The 23,656-nt window shown below is 43.7% G+C and overlaps 1 protein-coding gene across 4 annotated transcripts in view; it reads left to right on the top strand.

The window, feature by feature from the left end:
* Positions 1 to 23,656, top strand: part of ESYT2 (extended synaptotagmin 2) — a 556,590-nt gene that overhangs the window by 414,906 nt on the left and 118,028 nt on the right. For all 4 annotated transcript variants that reach the window (XM_086941503.1, XM_086941502.1, XM_086941501.1 and 1 more), the window contains exon 9: positions 21,967 to 22,143. In XM_086941503.1, coding sequence (XP_086797629.1) covers positions 21,967 to 22,143 — 177 coding nt within the window. The remainder of the gene's footprint in view (positions 1 to 21,966; positions 22,144 to 23,656) is intronic.

Genomic DNA, 23,656 nt, shown 5'->3' with positions numbered 1-23,656 from the left:
TTCGAGACTGTCCCTCCATCCATGCTACCTCAGGACCATCACATATCGGAGGATCCTCTGGCCCTTCTTCAACAGGAAGTTTTGGCACTCTTGGCCAAGTGAGCCATCAGTGCATTCCTGTCCCAGAAGTAGGTTGTGGTTGCTATTCCCACTACTTTCTGGCGCCCAAGAAGGACAAAGGCCTGCATCCTTATCTTGGATCTCAGGAAAGTCAACCGTTTCCTCCGGAAAGGAGAAGTGCAAAATGTTGACGATCGATCTGGTCCTGTCTGCCCTTGACCCTGGAGACCGGATGGTAGCGTTGGACTTGCAGAACGCTTACTTACATATGCCCGTTCTCCGGCAGACTGGTGCTACCTGCGGTGCACGGTAGGCCACAAGCATTTTTAGTTTACCGTGTGCCCCTTTGGCCTTTCCAGCTCCCCTCGGGTGTTCACAAAAGTGATGGTGGTGGTCGCAACGCATCTGCGCAGATCAGGGTTTCCAGTCTTCCCCTATCTCAACAACTGGCTGTTGAAGGCGGGCTCGCCCTAGGCTGTCGTCTCCCACCTCCAGACTACGGCCGACCTCCTGCATTTGCTGGGGTTTTCCATCAACGTGCCGAAGTCACACCTGATTCCCTCTCAGAAGCTCCTCTTCATCGGAGCGGTTCTGGACACGATGCAGTTTCGGGTCTATCCTCCCGAACAACGAGTCTGGGATATTTGGGCTATGATTTCGATCTTTAAACCTTTATCCCGGGTTTCGGTCTGAATGACCCTCCGATTACTGGGTCTGATGGCCTCCTGCAAACTGCTGGTGGACCATGCCAGATGGCATATGCGGGCTCTGCAGTGGGACCTGCAGTTCCAGTGGGCCCAACATCTGGGGAACCTGACCGATTGAGTCCAGATCTCAGAGGGCACTGCACACCAATTGCAGTGGTGGCTAACAAACCAGGATTGGGTTGACGGCAGATACCTCTCCCTTCCTCAAGCAGAGTTCACAGTGGTGACCGATGCATCACTTGTGGGATGGGGTGGCCACATGGGGGAAGTGGAGATCATAGGCCTTTGGTCTTCGGCGGAGTCCAGGCGTCATATCAACCTTCTGGAGCTTCGGCGATTCATCTTGCACTCAAAGCATTCCTTCCCTCTGTCCGGGGAAGAGTAGTGCAGGTGTTCACGGACAACACCACCGCCATGTGGTACTGCAACAAACATGGCGGGGTGGGGTCATGGACCCTATGTGAGGAGGCGCCATGAATCTGGACATGGCTGGAACATCAGGGCATATCCCTGGGGGTTCAACACCTGGCAGGTTCCCTGAGCGCCAGGGCGGACAAACTCAGCTGGAGGTGCATGATGGATCGCGAATGGCGTCTTCACTCGGAGGTGGTGCAAGGTCTCTTTCAGCAGTGGGGAGAGCCTTGGTTAGATCTATTTGCCACCGAGGGAAATGCGCAATGTCAGCAGTTCTGCAGGTTGGAATTTCCAAGGCGGAACTCGCTAGGCGACTCTTTTTGTCGCGAGAGGAGGTGCGGTCTTCAATACGCCTTTCCGCCTACACCACTTCTGTCCAGAGTGATGATGAAGATCAAGCGCGACCGGGCCCAAGTCATTCTTGTGGCTCCGGATTGGGCACAAAGAGTCTGGTATCCCGAGCTGCTAAACATGGCCATTGATCCTCCGATCCGACTGCCTCTTTGGGAGGATGTTCTGTCGCAGCAGCAGGGGACGGTCCTCCATCCGAACCTGTCCAGCCTCCACCTCCTTGCGTGGAGATTGAGCAGCGGCAGATGACGTCGTTTGACCTGCCTCCCGAAGTCTGCAATGTTATCTTGGCAGCCAGGCGTCCCTCCACCAAGGCGGTATACACCCGTAGATGGAAGAAATTTGTCGCACTTTCCGCCTCCGCATCCTTCAAAAGAGGAAGAGAGGCTCCACCGTCTGGATCCAAAACGTGCGCTTTCCGTCTACTTGGATCGCACCAAACAATTCTGGGTAGACGACCAGCTCTTTGTTGGTTACGTGGGCGCTAGGAAACGGGCCGTGCACAAACGGGCCATCTCCAGGTGGGTCGTTCTGTACACCAAAGCCTACTATTCTTTGGCAAAGAAGGAGCTTCCAGTGAGGCTGCGCGCCCATTCCACACGGGCGACGGTGGCTACTACTGCTTTGGGACGACGAGTCCCCCTAAATGACATCCTGTGGGCATCGCTGCACACGTTCACCAAACACTACTGCCTGGACAGCCAAGTCCGGAGAGACTCCTTCTTTGGCTGTTCTGTTCTCCAGGACTTTCAGGGGTGTATTTGGTTCGCAGACCACCTCCGGGGTTGATATTGCTGGGGTATCTATTCTAAGGTAAGAAACCTATAACTAACTTTCTTTCAGATGAACAAGTTACTTACCTTCGGTAGCAATATATCTGTATGAAACATAGGTTAGTTATAGAGTTGTTTCCGCCCCACCCATCCTCCCCGTTCTGCGAACCTACTTCTAGGGTTAAGGATTTCCTTTCAGGGCCCTAGTTTTGTGCACCAATGGTCAGTGTCTTGCATGGCTCTGCGCTCTGGCGTGGAAAGTCGTGTACAGAACTGACGTCAGCACGCGAGGGGGTGTCTAAGTAGCTACCGCGATGTAATCCCGGCGACCACGACGCAGGGCTACTGCTGACGAAAAAACACTCCGGATCCAGTCTGATGCCTGGGGGTACTTCTAAGGTAAGGAATCTGTAACTAACCTATGTTTCTTACAGAACTATCGTTACCAAAGGTAGGTAACTTGTTCTTCAGGGTAAGTGATTGGATTTGTGTCAAAATGGCTTGTTTTACACGGAAATCCAGATGGTCTGAACCTTTTAAAGTTACTGAACTGTTTATTAAGTCTTTGAGAGTGGATGAAGAAAACATTTGGAATTTAAGCATGGTTTTGGTGTGTAAGAATATGGGAATGAAAGGGATGAGTTCTGATACTGAGGTGATTAGGGATCTATAGGGTGCTGAGGACAAACAAGTACATTTTGATTTGTCAGTTAAGATATTTTTTTCTAAATGGGCCATTCTACACTATGTTGGATAGAGATGAGGTTGATATGGTTAAACCTGTCGCCAGTGGAACCATTAATGAAGACTGTTGAAGAGGGATCAAGGATACAGGCTTTTAAAGAATGCAGTTTCTGGTCATAAAGGGATTAAGGGACACCATAGTCTAGTTAGACTCATTCCTGTCCAATATCAAGAATATATTAGATTTTAAGTTAAGTAAGCACATGTATTGTAATGTTTACGTTTCTTCATATTATTTGTCTATTGAGGGGAAAGATGTGTTCTATTCTGTAGCGGAGCGAGTATGTCATGCATTGGAGGATCTAGATTCTAGAGTGTTGCACGTATTCGGAAAATATCATTTTAGAAAACTCGTACTTTATCTGGAGGTTAGTTGTTAGTTTCCTCTTCTTACTGAAATCATCACCTGTGATTTCTGCTTCTTTCCTACACATGTGACATAGAGTGGGAAGACCAGGGTGTGAGCATTCAGGGTAAAGATGGTAAGAGGGTGTACATTGATTGGCTGGAGTCAGTCTAACAGGTCATTCAAAGTGCTGTTTAAGCGCATATTCGTTGTTTGATAATTGAATCTTAAGCTTGATTATTGTGGTTGCGCAGGTACTAATGAATAAGCCAAATTACAGAGCTTTTTGCTTTAATGGTCCTTTTTTATTTTTTATATAGCTCGAACTTGGCACAAGGACATTAGTTTGATTTACATTAGCAGCAATTTTTCTGTGTGGGCGCACAGGGAGATTAAGGGATAGCAGAATATTGAGCCTGGGGCCAGGACTTGAACCTGCTTCCCCCGGTCCAAGGCCGGTCGCTAAGTCACATCTCCTCCCCTGCTCCATACAGTGACGTTTTAAGGCACGGGCAAAGTGGACTATGGCCCAGGGCCCCAGCCTTTCAAGGGATCCCCTACTAGAGCCATCTCTGTTCTGCAGAGGGTCATGCCCTGATGACCTTGAATACTTTAACCACTTGGGCGCGGTTTGAATTTCACCACGGTGCGGCGAAATTCCACGCGTGCGCAGATCAGATGGCCCCCGTCCATCCGATGCATGCAAGGGGTTATCAGATTGTTGTAAATAGAGTTTTTATATTATTTATTTTTAATGAAGAGGTGTGGCGCAGCTGCCAGGGTGATTGACTCCGGAACCCGGGGTCTCACGGTTCGATCTCCGGCGCCAGCGGCAGATTAGCCCAGCACCATGTGACTCTGGGCAATAGCTTGCTTAATCTTCCCGAAGGCCTTGTAGCGTAGTTCCTATTTTCCCAATAGGCCCTGCGCATTGGAATAACATAAACAGTAGTATCGACGTAGAAGTGCGGATCTTCCAGGCCTCTACTGACTATGCTAAACTTAATTGGGTTTGTTACCAACTAGCTCAGAGGTCACTGGAAACTTTCTTGACTGAATAGGAAGTGATCAGCTTCCCTGGCACAGCCAAGAAGGGATTCAGTTTTCCAACAACCGTGCAACATAACAACTTTGCTCCTCAGATCAAGAGTCAATCTCTAGGGTCATGTGAAACAATAGACAGTTATTTTACTCAGTCAGGTTGGTGCCGATTACTTTCACAATATGTAGAATAGAGAGACGGGCGTTTGTCAATAAAGGGTTAACATTTATTGAACAGTCTTTCTTCTCATACAAGAGAAATGAATTGCCACATTTGCAAGACTTGTTATTATAAAAAGTACGTACAGTAAGATAAGTATTGCGAAATAATACTGTAAAAGCATTGATATGGTTTCTTAGCCATACAATGGTTTAAAAGGAATAAAACATATATACATTCATATATACATTAGGCTAAAATACTCAACTGGTGCTTCTAACTACGCCTACCCCAGTGTACCTGACCTAAGCCTAATACTTGGGAAGGGAGTAAGTAAGTAGCTTTAAGTTAAGTTGGTTTTGCCAAGGTTTGCTTCAAGAATTCTCTCTCAAGGGTTTAGTCAACACCATACCTCTGGAATAGAATGATGGAGGTCTGGTATCTCCCTCAGGGCTCGATATCCCAGTCACCCGCAAGGGTAGACTAGAAACGCTGGAGCTGGATTTCTCGGCAGGAGAAAGGCAGCGTCTCTTCTTCAGCGCGTCGAGGAGGAGGAGGGGCAGCGTCCGCGGGCAGCTTGCATCTGCTGGGCTCTTGCAGGGGACGACTGTGTAGCTCCTAAGTTCACCACACCATCGTTCGCTAGTTAGCAGCGATAGCAGTAGCGATAGCAGCTATGGTATCATCAGCATGACAGCTTCTTCAGCAGCAGCGCAGATAGCAGCGATGGCATTGAGGCAGCTAGCGTTTGCTTAAGGCAACGTTGGTAATATTTATACCTGAAAGGTGCCTTGTTTGACGTAAGTTTGCTGGACATAAGACGTCAATAAAGATGTCACTAGGAAGTGATCGTCTATCAGTGCTCATTAGAGCTCTATTACTAATCAAAACACAGCAAGCGGGGATTTCCAGGTTTGCTGAGTTTTTATCTTGTTGAAGAACTCGGAGTGTTAATCTAGGAATCTCAGATAGTAACTTCTGCTCTGTCATTGCACTAATTGGTTGCAAAGGAAGTGGCAGAGAAAGCTATTCTGGAATGTGGCTCTGTTCGTGTGAGGCCAGAGATGAGTTTCTGAATATTGCACTTGAACGGTTATGCCAATATAGGGAATAAATGGATTTATAGCCGAATAGGGGCATAAGGTCACAGTATTGATCAGGATCCTAGATTAGAACGCTACACCCACTCCACGAATTCATGTCCATCAAATTACTAAAACTAGAGCAATAAGATACATGTGTAACATTGCCCACCCCAAAATACATATATGCATTTGAAATAGGCGTGTATTGTAATACGTGAAAATTTAGGTACTGTACGTTTTTGAAGCATAGAAATCATTCAAAAATTATAGCATATGAAATCAATGAACGATTATGCAAAAAGAATTACACATGAAATATCTCTGAAACAGAAGAAGGGCGAGATAATTTCATCACATATAAATGCATTGCAATAAAATGTGCTAGAGGCTGGTGTAAAGTTATTATGTCTCTAGATGTATTTAGAAATAGAAGTTGAAGCTTCTGTTCTCTATGAATAGTTTTTACCTTAAGCAAAGATTTTTTTTCGTGCCAAAAAGGGTGAATATTAAAAAGTGTTCAATTCAAAAGAATTATACCTTGAACGGGGAAATTAGAGTTCCAACGCTTTTAGCAGTTTTTGTTGTTCAAAACTGAAGGCCGAATTCAGAGTTCATGGGAACGCTGTGTGTCGGAATGCTTCTCCAAAGTTATTATTTCTGTTCGGGTGAGAACATCATATCAGACAGGCTCTCAAAGAATTGGTCTACAAAATCAGGTGACAGTTCGACCAAATTCGATAGTGCTGTAACTTGGCAGGTGTGAGAATGATTGCTGTCATCATAGTCGGGATCAGCAATGCTCACAGAAGGTCGTACCTGGGTGATGCTGCTTTTGTCACTCGCTCCACTGTTACCACCTAGTCGTAGCACAGGAGTCTCAACGAATGCCGTCATCAGGATTGGTAGCCGCTGGGGACAACACAATGCGTGAGCCGTTATCGGACTGAGCAAAGTATCGATATCCATTGGTACTGCTGATGGAATTGAAAGACAGATGTCCAACACGCACTCATCTCCGCATAGCATACATCGTAGTACAGGTAAGATGCAGGATTGCCATATCGGTCTGAATGAAAGGAACCAGGTCATGTTTAGATCTCTCAGCCTGGCCAATCCAAGGACTCTAGTTATTCTGTCCCGGTAACGCATTGCTAGGATTGTCTCTCCCATTCCCATAGGAGTCATGTCTGAGCTTTGGCTTGCCATAACGAAGCAGGAGGGTCAAAAATAAAATCCCTGCTACAAGTCCCAAAAATAGGGGTATGCCGCCAAAAACAGAGTGGACAAAATTTGGAACGATTCCCAGAATTGCTTGAAACGGTGTTAGCAGTCCCGTAAAAATAGTCTTAAATATACCTGGGATGCCTGTGGCACTAGACATGTTAAGGAGTTGGCTGAGCATTTCTACGAAATGCACGGGGCAATTTGTTGATAAAAGGTCATGAACCTCCGTGGCTGTCCTTGCAACTAGAAGATCATACGTCTCTTTTGATGACGTTATGGGCACTGTTGTCTGTAAAAGCACAGACTTCATTTTGCTTAAAGTATCAATTCGTATAGAATAGAGATTCAGACGAGGCCAGATGGGAGTCTCTATGTCTCCAGGCCCGCTCGGGAACAATGCTTGCATACAGCATTTGACCATGGATGTTACGCTTACGAGATAACTTTTCCCTGGAACAAGGCCACAACATCTGTGATCCGTTCTTAGAATGTAACTCCCATTCGCGAGTTGCATAAAGAAGGGCTCTATCTGCGTTGCAGGTGTGACAAGCTGGTGGCATGAAAGGTTGTTAGAATTTCCTTCACAGGCTCCGTGTAAATTAATACCCTGACACAAAAGTATACCGCTTAGTGAATGTTTACAGTTTTCACCACTAAGAAATACATTTTTGTCGCTGTCACTATAGCATGAATGTGTGTATGGTAATTTCCATGCTGATTTAACATATCCTTTACCCAATCGTTCATACTGGCCAGTAGGTATGTATTCAAGGCACTTTTTAAATCGGAAAGTTGTTATCGGAATAGTGATAATTCCGTGTATTATCCATTCAATGACAGGACTTTCTGACATTGTCAATGGTAATCTCTCAATTTTTTCGATGCTCAGGATTGTATAGTCTGCTCCTTTCTGTGCCAAGCTGATTTGTTGATCAGTAAGGTTAAAAATGGAAAACAATGACGTTGTGTTGATTAAACGCCAAGGCACATAGCCTGAACGAAGATTTTGCAGCGTCCAGCCTAATTGTACAATAGAACGTAATTGAGATTGGCCATGCTGTAACATTAGCAAGTCTCTGTCTATTATGTCAAAGGCAGAAGATACAATATTGTCCAACGAATATATTCTGGAGGACAGAGTCATTAACCCGTTGTCCACTACAGAAAGTGATTTTTCCAAATTAATACGATCAATTTCTCGTATTTTTTCTGCTGTTTCAATTTGTGTGACTTTCCAAGCCTCGTTGTACGCAGCATAGATGCTGGCCGCTATGAAACGCTTTTGACGCTGTTTGCGTGGTCCAAGAATGAAATCGCGCAAATCAGCACCATCTTTAAGTAAAGATAAGTGTTGCTTAATTTCAGCCAGTGTGGATGTTCCTAGCCATTCGAGGCAGAGTTTCCCTACACTGTATGTTGTTACTATCCCTGGATGTTGTCTCTGGGAGTATCTAGGGTATTGTCTGGTCATTTTTAACCCCTGTGTTTTATTCAGGAATCTATCTTGACAGTTGTTTGTGTCAGTAGGCCAGATTAACCACTTTTTCCAATCAGGATGTGTTCTGTTAAAATGTAAAATTTTAGATACGTCTATCTCAATATCTGTTGTTGCATTATCAGGTATTGGCTTCGGAATAGACGGTGTGTTAAGGTCTTTGATTTTAGCTAGGCCAAGACAGGATGTTTGGTGAATTGTGTCATTTAAAAACATCATTTGTTCTGGTATCATGCAGGTTCTGAATAGTGCTTCTAGACCTTGTACCTGCCAATCTTTTGTACCCCAAATGGTTTTTGTTTCAATGTTATTTTTCCAATAATCAAAACCAAATGTCATCATTTTTTCACAAAATGCTTCTGAATATATTAATTTAGTGTTTGTCAGCATTGTTTTCATTCCTGTTTTATCTAACAGTTTGTAATAAAACGTTCCTGCATCACTGGTGTTAAACCCTGAGAAGTACTTGAATTTCTCAAAGAATGTTCTAGAACTGCTTTTAGGTGGTGTAGCACAATGTTCCCATTGATTATACTTAAAAACATTTCTAGGCTGTGCAGATTTATGCAAATAATGATCGCCATAATGTGTATAACAGAATAACTGTTCATAACTAGACGAACCTTGTAAATAATCATGTTCTGTAAATCTAGCTGACATTACTAAATCAGACATCATGTCATTAATACTGTTAAAGTCCCAATCATCAGAGAATGTACTAGGTTTTACAAAGTCACTTAAGGAAACCTTCAGTTGATGAGGATACTTCAGGATCTCGACCGGACCATAGATCTCATAGTCAGTTTTCTCCCATACTACCCCACCAGGTATTGGAATTGCTGTGACATTTACTGTTGACAGTTCTCTTTTCTTCACGTGGGATGATCTGTGTGGTTTGAGGACTAGGTTGATGTTCTGACTTGCTGTGTCCATTGTACTATATTTTCCCTCAATGAATTTTCCCAAACAAAGTACCATGATGAGCCAAAGCAGGAGGAAAAATACAACTAGACCGAACCAGAACTCTAACCAAGGTGAAATAAGGTAGATTTCCTTTAGTTGATGAAAGAGTTCCGTTGCTTTTTCTTTAAAAGTCATTTTTGTTTCTGGCATCACTTCGGGGTCGTTTTGATCTTCAGAGAAGTTGTCGAAGTTGATGAAATAACCAGAGGCAGTTCTGTCAGTTGTTGGGATTGATTTTTCAATCTTTCTTTCGGTAGCACTTTCTGATGCCACATTATTGTAGACTGGTGTTTCTTGACGAACGGTTTCAATCTGTGTCTCAAGAGGCACGAGTTCCATGGCATTATTGCATAGTCCTTCTCTGTGCACTGCAGGCTGATCGAATGTGATTAGTCTTTCAGTTTGAACCTCTTGGATTGTTGCAAGTTTGGGTATTCTGTTGTTTCTTGGGAGTCCACTGGGCCTACTGTTGATTATAGGCCACATGCTTGTGGTTTTACCAGGTCGATAGACACAACTCTGTTCTCCTTTTTACCAGCAAGGGGCGGTAGTACTACTGATCTTGTTCCGGTGACTGCCAAGACAGGTACTGCTTTTCTGTAAGAAGGCCCAAATTCCTTCTTCACCGCGATTTTTTCTCTGACTAGATCCCCAATCTTTGGAATCCAGACAGGCCTTGCTGGGGCTGTTGCTTGTGGGGCCTCGTCAGTGGTATCTGGCTGTTGCTTTAATTTTATGTTGCTTAAGGATTTTTTTTTTCATTCAGTTCCTGTAAAACAGCCAAACGATCTTTGATGTCAAAGTCTGTTTTCTTATCTTGTACCACTGATACCTGACTATCTAAGTCCTGAATTGTCATTCTAATTCCGAACAATAGTTCGTATGGGCTGAAACCTTTTAGAGATTTTCTTGGCAAATTGTTAAGACTGGTCTGGACACTTATTAAATGTTTGACCCACCCAGCGCCTGAACCTAATACCTTCGCTGTTATAGATCGCTTTATGTCTCGGTTTTTTCTTTCTACCACACTATTCCCTTCGGGGTGCGACGGACAAGAATACCGCAACCCAATTCCCATGCTGGCCATGGCCTCCCTATAAGCTCGAGAGCTGAAAGCAGGAACCTGGTCAGAACGGAACGTGGTAATTGCGTATGTGCCGATAAAGACTCGCAGATCTTTTATAACCGTTCTGGCGTCAGCCGAGCGCTGGAGCCACATTTTTTAAGTGTGTTTAGCCTTAACGATGTTCAATGGGACGCGTTTCTCTTTTTTGATAGCGCGGATAGATTGCCTAATGCTTTCTATTAGGGCTTCTGACACTACACTGGCCGGTTCTCCACTGCAATCTCTATTGCAGTCTTCACAGTTTTTTGCAAACTCATGAATGCCTTCACTCATTTCCGGCCACCAGTACTCTGATTCTAACTCTCTCAGAGAGTCCCTGATTGTTTGGTGTCTCAGACCCAATCCCATGTGTGCTTCCTGTATGAGGAAGCCCCTCCGGTCCCTGTTTGGAATTACCCTTTCCCCCACTCCAGGGATTCGAGCAAAAGGAACGGAGTTTGCATCGATTACGTATGCATAATTGAGTGGATAGTTCACGGGTAGTGCTGCACAGTCGCCTTTTACGGTCGTTTTTACTGCCAGCATGGTTTCCCCGTCTATGTATTTTTCTGTACGCTTTTTTGTGGCTACGGAAGCCGGTTTAGTTGCTTCCGCTGTGGCTGTGTTAGCCAATGAATTCCCTGCAACGTGAACGCCATCACGTTGAAGACTCTGTGCGTGTATCACGTGAGTCTTTTGTAGTTCTTTCTGTAAAAGAGCTACCTGTTTCCAGAGCAATTTATGCTTTATTGTGGCACCTGTGTCATCTTTGTAATCGTTTTCAATCCAGCTCTGCAGTTTATTATTGTAAGAGTTGACGCATAAATGAGAATCGCACACGATAAGTGTGGGGAATTCACGTTCTGCATTTTCGAGCGCCATCTTTAAAGATCTGATTTCAGCTCTCTGAGCCGAACAGTTTCTTACTGATTCAGTTTTTGTTATTTTCGGTCTGAATTTACCGCACAGCCAACGACCTTTAACAATCGCACAGGCTGCATCGTAGGATTTGCTCTCTACGTTGAAATGCTGTACAAATATATCTGTATAGATTATGCAGACGTATTGTGGGAGAGGCAGAAGTTCGATTGGCAGAGGATATTCTTCTTCATATTCTAAATCATTCAGTTCTTTGAATTGCTGGGCGAAATATTATTTCACATCTTCCGCACCTAGAGAATCTATACACTGTATCCATTTCGGATCCAGTGACACTGTAGGCAGGTTTACTGGGCTGAATAGCGCCTCGAAGGCGGATTCCGCTGTGAGGATATTAATCCTTTTACCATGTGCTAGTTCTCGTTCATTTGCTAATGCAATTTGCACTGCTTTCACAGTTCTTTCTGTGTGACTGAATGTTTTTTCTACTTGTGTGTACAAGTGAGATTTAATTGAAACTGGTACCTTTTCTCCCTCATTAGAGGTCAGGTACGTGAATCCGCATCTTCCTGGGATGACTCGGATTACAAGATCGCGTGTGTTGTCACGTGTATCTAATTTTGTTTTAGCTAACATGTCTGTTTGCAGTGATCTCAAAATTTCTGTGTGTTTTTGAGTCCAATTGATTTGTTTAAAATCAGGTTTAATTAGTTCGTAGAGAGGTTTAACCCTCTCTGCGTAATTTAGAATGTATGTTCTTCCGAAATTCAGAAAACCTAGTATGGATTGTAAATTCCTCAGCGTTTTTGGAGCTTGGAGTACAGCGCACTTCTCTAAGAAGTTGTCCGCTAGGCTTTTTCCTTCACTTGATAATTCGTACCCTAAGAATAGTACTGTCAGATGGGCAATTCGAGACTTTTTAAAGTTGAATTTGTAACCCTCTGCTGCGAACCCAAGTATAATGGTGTTCACTCTTTTCAAGTGAGTATCCAAGTCGTCGTCTGTGAGATAGATATCATCTACGTAAGATAATGCCTCATCATCATATATTTGTAGTAACTCTGTTACTCTAGCTGAGAATAATCCTGGGCTGTTCTTGAACCCCTGTGGGAGTCGACAGAATTTCTGCGACCCAAATGCTGAGAAAGCGGTCAAGCATCTGCTTTCTGGTGCAATGTTTTGACAAAAGAAACCATTAGATATGTCTAATGTCGTTTTATATTTTTTCCTAACTATGTTATTCATTAGGGCTGCACTATGCGAGTTTTGTACTGCAAATGTTTTGCAACATGCATTAAGGTGTCTGTAGTCTAAAACTAGACGATATGAATTGTCTGGTTTGGAGACAGGAAACAAAGGATTGTTCATTTGAGAGGTGCATGTTTCAATCACCCCCTGGTATTCAAGTTGATCTAAGATCTCCCTGACTTGTTTTTTAGCTTCTTGCTTAATGGGATACTGCCGTTGGGCAGTTGGTTCATTTTGTAACTGGATTTTGTGAGGAGGTGAGTCCTCATCCCATCCTACATAATTTTTATATAATGCCGGTGCCTGGGCTACTGCCCATTTCCTTGCATAAGTATATTTTTTGTGAATCGGAATGTGATTCAAGAAGGCAGGCATAATCATTTCTTCGCCACGAGGGCACTCCCTGACAAACTCTGGAGGCCAATCTTTTTCAGCTAACAGAATATCATAGCCTTTTGAGAGTTTATCCCAAAATAGACCCTTTATTTTCCTAGTCTCATCACCCTCTATACGCAATGTTATTTCGTATATCTTATGGGGCTCGCTAAGTCTGGTGTCGGCAGTTTCACCCTGAATGAATTCATTCGTGTCCACTGTCTCCAGATGACTCATCAGGATCTTGCGGGCTATTCTGATTTCTGCTGCCCTGTCCAACATTGTCAATGCCCACTCCCCGTTTTTCAACTGTGTCCTCAGTATTCTCGGCATGGTTGATTACTCTAATACTGGCTAACTTCTTTTTTGGAAATTGAGATTTTTTACTCTGAGCAGGTTCCTTGTCTTTGGACTTGGTGTGCTCTCCTGGGTCTGACCGTCCTCTTCTTTCCGATTTCTGCGAAAAAGATCGAGAGGGACGTGTATCAATACTTTGATATCTATCAGGTTTTTTCAAATTATCCCTATTTCTAAGGTTATATCTTTTCTCAGAGGGCTCCCTCTGGGGAGACTGGTGTTCTCGAGTCGGAGTTCTTTCCCTCCGTCGAGGAGACCTTCCTCTGGACTGGAAAACTTTTTCCTTGGGAGTGGATTGTTTATTTCCATCCCAGCTCTTTTTAGGAGTGTTTAAATTATTTTTAATAAATAATTTTTCAGGATTTTCGAGCAGTTGGGGCTTTACTGGTTTCCCACCCAAGCTGTCTCTACCTAATTCTTCATAGCATTTTTCTATGATTCTGGCAAGCTCAACTGGCTGATCTGTTTCCTTCAACTTCTGGCGGATCGCCACAGATGCTGCTTCTCCTTTTATATTGGCTAATAATATAGCCGAGACCTGCTTGAAGTCTTTCAGTAATTTCATACCAAGAGTTAAAGCGGGCTCTGGACCGTATTCATTTTGAATCTGTTTTAGCACATCTGGTATTACCGCCATAGACGGAACACCGTGTGTTTTTGTGTAAATGGAAGCAAAGACTGTACCCCAAGTGCCGCAGTCCTCTATGTGTGGTGCGATTCCCATAGGAAGGCAGATTGTCAAGATTCTGTGTTTCTCAATAGGGGTAGTATCCGGAAATACTGCCTCTATTTGAGTGATTTTCTGAGCTAACCAGAAAGGAATTTGTTCCCGTTTTACGGGTGTTTTACCAAGACATGACTGTATGTTCTGTGGTGTAATTTTATTAGTGTTCCCCTGATGAGGGGTCAGCTGTGGTACATTAACAGCTGGTTGGACTGTTGCAGTCCGCTTTACATATTGGACTAATTGCCTTTGTATTTTTATTAATGTTTTTAGCTGTACTAACAGCTCTTCTCTAGACATTTTTGCAATGTCCGGATGTGGTGTGTAGCTGGCTAGAACCGGCCACGTTGCTCCTGGTCTACCTAGTGGACTGAGCCTGGTAATATGATCATTATGTTTTAGGGCGCCATTAAACCAAAGCAGGTGCTCTTGGAATTTTAGTGGGATTTCAGTCTCCTCGAAAGGAGCGTACTCTTCTGGAGGTTTCTCTATTTTGTAATAGTTAAACTCTTTTGTTCTAGCGTTTGCCACTGGAAAATTTATCCATGAATAGAATACCTCTGTCTGCCGATATTCGTGTGCCTCTATCACGAAAATTACTGTACCACCTTGAGGTGTCAGTCCGTTTTCTATAAGTTTTAACGTTATAGACTTTCTTAAGTGGACCGGGATGTCGATAGCATCCGGGTCAGTCTGTAGGAGACTCGAGTCTTCCTCTATCAGTAGGGTCGCTAGTCTAGCTGCTTCCCTTTCTTCTTCACTGTCTGACATTTTATAAATGCAGGCTTTGCATAGTAGGTCTCCAAGGAGACAAAGATTAGGTGCACAATATTTTGGAACACTGTATCCTTCAACGTTGAATAAACCAGAGCTCTACATAGGAATCTCTTCCTACTAAGGTCGGGCGGATTTTAACCTTTCACCCACTCCAGACGTCTATTGGAGTATTTACGGGAGAAAGGGGTCTGTGTGAAATATGCACGACTGAGTTACTCTAACGTCTTGCGTTAGTTTATCGCCTTACCAAACTTTGGGCGCCATGTAGCGTAGTTCCTATTTTCCCAATAGGCCCTGCGCATTGGAATAGCATAAACAGTAGTATCGACGTAGAAGTGCGGATCTTCCAGGCCTCTACTGACTATGCTAAACTTAATTGGGTTTGTTACCAACTAGCTCAGAGGTCACTGGAAACTTTCTTGACTGAATAGGAAGTGATCAGCTTCCCTGGCACAGCCAAGAAGGGATTCAGTTTTCCAACAACCGTGCAACATGACAACTTTGCTCCTCAGATCAAGAGTCAATCTCTAGGGTCGTGTGAAACAATAGACAGTCATTTTACTCAGTCAGGTTGGTGCAGATTACTTTCACAATATGTAGAGAATAGAGAGACGGGCGTTTGTCAATAAAGGGTTAACATTTATTGAACAGTCTTTCTTCTCATACAAGAGAAATGAATTGCCACAATTGCAAGACTTGTTATTATAAAAAGTACGTACAGTAAGATAAGTATTGCGAAATAATACTGTAAAAGCATTGATATGGTTTCTTAGCCATACAATGGTTTAAAAGGAATAAAACATATATACATTCATATATACATTAGGCTAAAATACTCAACTGGTGCTTCTAACTACGCCTACCCCAGTGTACCTGACCTAAGCCTAGTACTTGGGAGGGGAGTAAGTAAGTAGCTTTAAGTTAAGTTGGTTTTGCCAAGGTTTGCTTCAAGGATTCTCTCTCAAGGGTTTAGTCAACACAATACCTCTGGAATAGAATGATGGAGGTCTGGTATCTCCCTCAGGGCTCGATATCCCAGTCACCCGCAAGGGTAGACTAGAAACGCTGGAGCTGGATTTCTCGGCAGGAGAAAGGCAGGGTCTCTTCTTCAGCGTGTCGAGGAGGAGGAGGGGCAGCTTGCATCTGCTGGGCTCTTGCAGGGGACGGCTGTGCAGCTCCTAAGTTCACCACACCATCGTTCGCTAGTTAGCAGCGATAGCAGTAGCGATAGCAGCTATGGTATCATCAGCATGACAGCTTCTTCAGCAGCAGCGAATATAGCAGCGATGGCATTGAGGCAGCTAGCGTTTGCTAAAGGCAACGTTGGTAATATTTATACCTGAAAGGTGCCTTGTTTGACGTAAGTTTGCTGGACATAAGACGTCAATAAAGATGTCACTAGGAAGTGATCGTCTATCAGTGCTCATTAGAGTTCTATTACTAATCAAAACACAGCAAGCGGGGATTTCCAGGTTTGCTGAGTTTTTATTTTGTTGAAGAACTCGGAGTGTTAATCTAGGAATCTCAGATAGTAACTTCGGCTCTGTCATTGCACTAATTGGTTGCAAAGGAAGTGGCAGAGAAAGCTATTCTGGAATGTGGCTCTGTTTGTGTGAGGCCAGAGATGAGTTTCTGAATATTGCACTTGAACGGTTATGCCAATATAGGGAATACATGGATTTATAGCCGAATAGGGGCATAAGGTCACAGTATCGATCAGGATCCTAGATTAGAACGCTACAGCCTCCAGCGCCTAGAGACCCTTGCGCGTGATTGTTTGCGTTTGTGGATTATTATTATTATAATGTGTGACATTTGCAGGCAAAATGTGTTTGTTTCATGCAACATCCATATAAAAAGTTTCTTTTAGATCAATACAGGACCTCGCATATGTGAAATGGGAGGGTATCACGGAGATTATTTACAGTAATATTAGTGAGGTACTGAACACACACACCACTATCCCTGAATATCACATCACTATCCCTGAATATCAGATGTAAATACATTTAAAATGTGACCAAAGAGGGCATGAAAGAACTGAAACTGGACCATAAAATCAAAGCTGTCCCCTAAGGGGCACCCAAAATACATTTGGCCCAGGGCCCCCATAATCCTTAAAACGTTCCTGGCTCCCTAGTGGTAGTGTACCATGCTTAAACACATCTTCACAAACACACACCATGGTACGAGCTCCATTTTAGTGATCAAGCACAACACCAACACAATTCTAGCAAAGACCACTCTATATAATCTGAAACTTGAGTAACGAAGCAGAACAAAAGGAAGAGCATGAATCTGGTCCACTGAAAAGCCTTTTGCGTTCTTTTGAAGAGTATGAGGCGCTATAAAAAATACAATTTAAATAAAATATAATAAACACCTAAAACGTCTATATTCATGTTCAGTTTCTGCCTCCTAAAAAAGACGGACCAATAAATAAATACGTATTTTACATCTCCAGGCAGCTCTTCTACAAAGCATAAGCCAGCAATCCGTAAAGGATATGACCAGCATTCGCACATCAATCACAAACACTGCAGGCAGAAAGTCTTATTACTAATGGCAAAGTAGATAGTGCCATCTGCAGTTAGATTCGCAGAATGGCACAATGCAACACCTTTCATGTTCATGTTCATGTTTCATGTTCATGTTCATGCAGGATCAGTTTCAGTCCAAGATAGGCTGGTCTCAGGGTGTACAAGATTACACAACCAGAGCCTTACTTCTCGATGTAGTGTAGGTATCTTTCTGAAAACTCATAAACATACATTTATTTCCACCATTTTCGTATTTCTTAGATGCGAGGTGTGTTCAGTTGTACATTTATATTCTGTAAATCCACTGATTAATGCAGTTTTCTCATATGTGGCTCCCTCAAGCTTCTGCGCATCTAACTCAATGCAGTATATCTATGTTCAGTTATTCTGTGTTATTTTGTTGCTATGTGCAGCATTTCTTGGAGAAAAGATCCCAATAAAACGGTTAAATAAATACCAAATACTAGGAGCATAATTTCCATTGATCAGCTGTGAAATGTGTCAATGAATTACAGATGACTCGTACCAAAATCTTAATTTACAAAATGATTTGTACACGTTTATTAACTAATTTCTTACAAGACCTCTGAGAATTCGGTGGAGGGAGCTGGGTGGTTGAGAATCCTTTCACTCACTGCCTGGTTCCTCCAGTCCTCTGCCCTGTCTTCCACCCTGAAGAAAGGTCCGAAGACCTCCTTCTGGCCACATCCTGAAGGGAGGAACACAGAGAGGCAGGCGGTCACGTAGCTGTTCCAGGAAAGAACATCAGAATGCGCTCAGCTTGTCAGGTGGCTGCCCCTACTTCACCGTATTCCAAATTGGCACCCTTGGGATTTCCCTTGCATCTGGGCCACAAGTACCAGCACCAGCGAAAGGCTTCATGGGCTGCACTGGGTAAAGTAGGCACATTGCTCGAGACCTGTCTGCTTCCCTCTTCATAAATATCTTCTAGCTGAGGCTTAGGTTGCATCCTCTCACCCTGATGCTGACATAGAAGAGAAAAGAAGAGCATCAGCAGTGGGTGGTGGACCCTACGGTACCTGAAACAATTATCCCACTTATGTCAACCCAGCCCTACGCAACCTCTCAAGGCTCCTCTCTGTTGTTGTGTATCTCATGCATCCACAGTGACTAAAGAGGCCCTGCTAGTAATGTTCCACTAGTTGAAACACTGGTGTCACCCATTGGCCAACCTCCTGCTGAGACTCCAGTAGCACACCAAACTACGATACATCTTTAGAAATCATATCAGCCTTTAACACAACCTGCGCAGTAGAGTCCTCCTACTCATGGCATACAATACCTACAGTCATCTTGGGTACTGGAAGGCTGTGCATGTCTTTTCCTAAACATGTCTGTCAGGGAAGGATAGGCCTTTTATTCCACTAGGCATGTCCCCATGGGCTGGAGTTCTAGGAGGCCGGTTTTGAAAACTCGCGGTTAGTCCTAATGCCTGACTTTCCGCAACTCCTCGAGATTAACAGCAGCAGGCATAGGAAGCCTTCAAGAGAGAGCGGGAAAGAGTGGGAGGGATAGGGAAGGTAGAGAGAAAGTGATTAGAGAGGGAGAAGAAAGAAAAATAGAGAGCGAAAGGATGGATGGAAAGAGGGAGAGCACGAGGAGGTGAAGCTAGAGGGCTGGTTTAAGCATGTTTGACTGGACTGCGTTTGGTTTCCTCATTCCCGTCCTGATTTGGGGCGATGGAAAGGCACTGACTGTTCATTTGTACCAGGGATTAGACGTCAAAGTTTCATAGTTATGAACACTTACATGTTTGGAACTCTAGAGCTCCGATCTTGCAAACCCTTCACAGTTTTCTGTAGTTTGTTAAAGTTAAGTAATTTAAAAATACAATTGGAAGAAACTATTTTGGATCTAGCAGGAATCCCTAAATAATTAGTCAATCAATAAATCAGTCAAGCCAGATTTGTAAAGCGCGGCTAATCACCCGTGAGGGTCTGAGCCGCTGTGAGCTTTGCAGCGAAAAGGGTTTCATTTGAACAGCCAGGTCTCGAGTCCTTTCCTGAAATCCTGCAGTGGGGATGGGGTTTGCAGGTGAAGGAATAGATCGTTCCATGACTTTACAGCAAGGTAGGAGAAGGAGCGACCTCGGCTATTGCTTCGGCGGATGCAAGGGGTGTGAGCGAGGAAGAGGGTGATGCAGCGCAGGTGTCTGGTGGGCTTGTGGAAGTTCAAGCGGTGGTTCATGTATGCTGGTCCTTGGTTGTACAGGGCTTTGTAAGTGTGGATTAGAATCTTGAATTGACATCTCTTCTGAATGGGCAGCCGATGAAGCTACTTGGGGGAGGGGGTGAGGGGGGGGGTGATGTGTGTTTGTCTGGGGAGGTCGAGAATAAGTCAGGCAGCAGAATTCTGTATGGTCTGCAGTATTTTCAGGAGGTGTGCAGTGATTCCTGCGTAAAGTGCATTGCCGTAGTCCAGCTGGCTGGTGACTAAGGCTTGAGTGACGGTTCTTTTCCTTTTGCCAGGGTGGCACTGTTGCTGCTCATTACCTGCTTTTCCAGAGGAATTCCTCCATTTCTTTACTGTTATTGATCTTTTCAGCAGGGACCAAAGATGTAGAGCAGTTTGCATCATGGCACTACAACAATACTGAGGGTCTCTGACCCCATGTGAGCAGTGTTGTTCATTCAGTCCGGCAAGATGGAAAGATTTTTGTGCTGCTGCCATAGAAGTAGGCTGTTGCTGTATAGTCGGAGTAGAGATTCGGTAATTTATCATTAAACAGAAAGGGTCAGGGTTATGTGTTTTGCCATCCTCTAGTTCAGTTAAGTGCACGGTGTGTCCAGACCGCTGGGTCTTTGTGTCTTGCCACCATCTACATAGCTCCCTACGAAAACATCAGCGTTGGTGATGGATTTCAGGGCAGACCAAAATGCTCTTGTCCATATATTTTTTCCTGGTGTCTTGTTGTAGGACAGAAGAGACTGAAGCAGTTTCTGTCCCCTCAGCCATGGTTGTTTGGTATGTCCTCTTGTCTCTTGATACTTAGCTAGTTCGATTGGATATGTGCGCAGGTAATATTAGGTAGATTGTTCACGTTCACTCAAGATAGGGGCTCCTGTGTGCCTTTGCCTGTATCCAACTGTTTCCACATGTAGTTTCCTTTAGATGTGGTGATAGATTTGGACTTATTAGACAAGGCTAGGAGTTAGTGGTTGGGCTTTCCTGGTTTGTGGCAGCGTTTTTCAAACACTTAAGTGAATTTTAAAAGGAGGTTGTGTTGTCCCTCCTCGGCCAACATTTGAATCCCTGACTGGGCTAGTTATTAAGTTCCCAAATTGACGAGAACAGGTTTGCTTCTGGGGATGTTTACAGCAGTAAGGGGATTCCTTGGGCCCTCTGTGTGAGATTTTGAGGTATCTGATATATCTTTCAGTTCTTGGCACTGAAACTGGGCCTCTAATTTGGAATCTTTCATTTGGCCTTTGGACGTTTCAAAATATTGGCGCCTAAGGTCGTTTCTTCCAGCGTGATGCCCTTCTTGGGATCGCATAAATCCAAATGAAGTGCATCTCTTTCTCTGACTGCTGTTTCTTCTGAAGGAGAGCATTCCTTTTTCCGAAGCAGCTTTCACTCTTTGGTTTTCCTAAATGGTTTGGAGTTTCATTCTCATCTTCTGGATATAACCAATAAAGGGGGGGGGGCAGCTACCCATGGTGCCTTGTAGGTAGTGGCACCTTTTCTTTATGGGCCCCCTTGCTTGGTTCTAGATGGTAATTGGGGGGCTTTTGGGTTCTTGGCCTTAGCACAGGCTTTGTACAAATTTTTATTCTAGTTTTGTTTGCAGACAGATTTTTGCTCATACTACTGGAGTGGTTGTATTTTCTGAACTGTGAGACTGAGTCAAAGAAATGCAATTTAGGGATATCATTAGAATCAAAGGAGTAGCAATGAGAAAGGCGGAGGAGTTAATACTTCGATTTCTTTTCTGTAATACTCATGACACAAATTCTCCTCTCCCTGTCACATAATGTATAACCTACTCTCCTCCCCATAGGTGCTTCTGTTTCAATTCTTGGTTGTAGCACTTCAGGGTCTATTGGGGTGGGGCCTTTTGTCATGTTACTCCATGATGGGGGACTTGCTGAAAAGTATTTTGACTTATTTGTTAGAAGACATTTGGCAATAATGTGAATGCATCATGCACTGTATTCAGATGAAACAGCAAATAATGGAGCAAAAGGGGAGAATTTGAGTAGGAATGATTACCTGTAAGTAATCTGATCATTTATTTCATTTCTGGCTGCTAAAATTTCTCAGTAGTGGACAAGCACATCAACAAAGTTGTTTGTCTGAGTTAGAAAAGTAAGAGTTTGATAGAGCAAGAAAATGTAGGATGCTTACTTTTTTTTTTAATTGATGTACTAGTGTCTTTGTAGCGAGAAGTAAAGCTAATGTTTTTGGGGATAGATGAGAATGATCACTATGACACTACATGAACGAAGTTTTTCTTGTCGTAGGTGAATTGTTGACTGTATTCTACATCGGTTGGAAAAGAGCCAAAGCCGTTTCCGGGTGATGTGCAGTCCTTTAAAGAGGCGTGTACTAACACTCTTTGAATTTCTTTTCTTTAGGGAATTCTAAGAATACACTTCATAGAAGCCCAGGATCTCATGAGCAAAGATACATACCTAAAGGGGATGGTCAAAGGAAAGTCTGATCCTTACGGAATTCTTCGTGTTGGCAACCAGATTTTCACAAGCAAGGTTATCAAAGAAAATCTCAACCCTAAATGGAACTCGGTGTATGAGGTAAGGTCTTCATCATATGGACGTTAAGTATTCAGTTAACTGCCCATTGTTTCAAATAATGCAAGACCCTGTCTGACTGCTTCTGATTTCCATGGAAGATTTCATTGATTGATTGATTGATTGATTGATTTGTTTTATTTCTTGCAAAGCGCAACAGACATGGAATCTGCTGTCTTAGCGCCATACGCTAAACCAAAAACTATAGCTGTAGACAGTGTTCAAGCCTTGGGCCCCCCAGTTAAAGCAAGAACAGTTTGAGGGTCTTTTATCAAAGGTGTTTGAGATGAGAAAGACCCTAGCCGCAGGAGCAGCAAGTTTCACGGTTTGGGGCTCAAGAGCTTGCTGGAGCACCTACCGATGTGCTCTGTTAAACCTGGGGATGTGCATCAGTAACTGATGATCAGAAAAAAGAGAGCACTTGAGAACATATTGGTGGAAGAGATTAGCAAAACTGCACAGTTTTGGACTATTAAATATGTATACCTTAAACAAATGCCTTTAAATTGAAATCTCTTGTTTTGCTCACCAATTCCAATCTCTACTTGTTTGGGATACATGGTCAAATCAGACTCACTGCTGCATTTTGTACACGCGGAAGTCTTGTCAAAGCATGCGCTGGCAGGCCCAAATATGGACAGTTGCAAAAATCAAGGCTAAACTAAACGCAAGCAGACTTTACATTAGCTTGTAGGTCTTGAGAACGCGAAAGACATGGTCACTGCTGCTGCACACTGAACTGATCTGCACGTTTATTTAGAGGCCTTGTGATTTAATAAGATGGCACAATTACTTTCCCTTGTGAGTGTTAGATGCTGAACTCATGTTGGTAGGCCCGTGGGAACTATCACAATACTCTTTGTTTCCACAGTGGATCATAATTTCGGTGTTGTTGGCTTTTAGTTTGAATTAGTTATGTCCAATCTGCTGCTAAATTGGCAGTAGGCCGCTACAGAGATAAGAGAACGAGCCTGGGGGCTCTTTATCCAACCAGAGGATAAACTGGGTAGTATATGTTGATGACCGTGATGTACACCCAAATGTGAGGAACATAAGCATAAAAAAGAATGTCAAAAGGGAAGTGCCTTGCCGCACACCCAAAGAGATAAAAGTGGTATTAGCTCTATACTCTGACAGCATGACTGTTTGAGAGCTATCCTCCAGGACAGAGAGAAACCCATATAGGGCAGTGCTCCACACCGTTACTTATTTCAAATGTTGGGCTAGAATCACAAGGATCACCATGTTGAATACGACGGAGAGCTCCAATAGAATCTTAACTAGCACATCACACTTACTCACAATTGTTCAGACCACTACTGTAATCCTGATCGTAGTTGTTTCTGTCTCCCTCCTGTGTGGAAGTAGAGCTCCCATGAGTCCAAGGCCTTCGAATCTGCCTGGAAGCTGGACCGCTGTCAGGCCACAATTTTTTCAAGGATTTTTCCTGTGTGTGGGGAAGAAGGCAATTGTACCACTTCTTTAGAATTTAACCACTGGCTTTTTCCAGCTACCA

The sequence above is a fragment of the Lissotriton vulgaris genome, chromosome 10 (assembly GCF_964263255.1).
Source record: "Lissotriton vulgaris chromosome 10, aLisVul1.2, whole genome shotgun sequence".
NCBI lineage: Eukaryota > Metazoa > Chordata > Amphibia > Caudata > Salamandridae > Lissotriton > Lissotriton vulgaris.
This window is presented reverse-complemented; position numbering and strand designations above follow the sequence as displayed.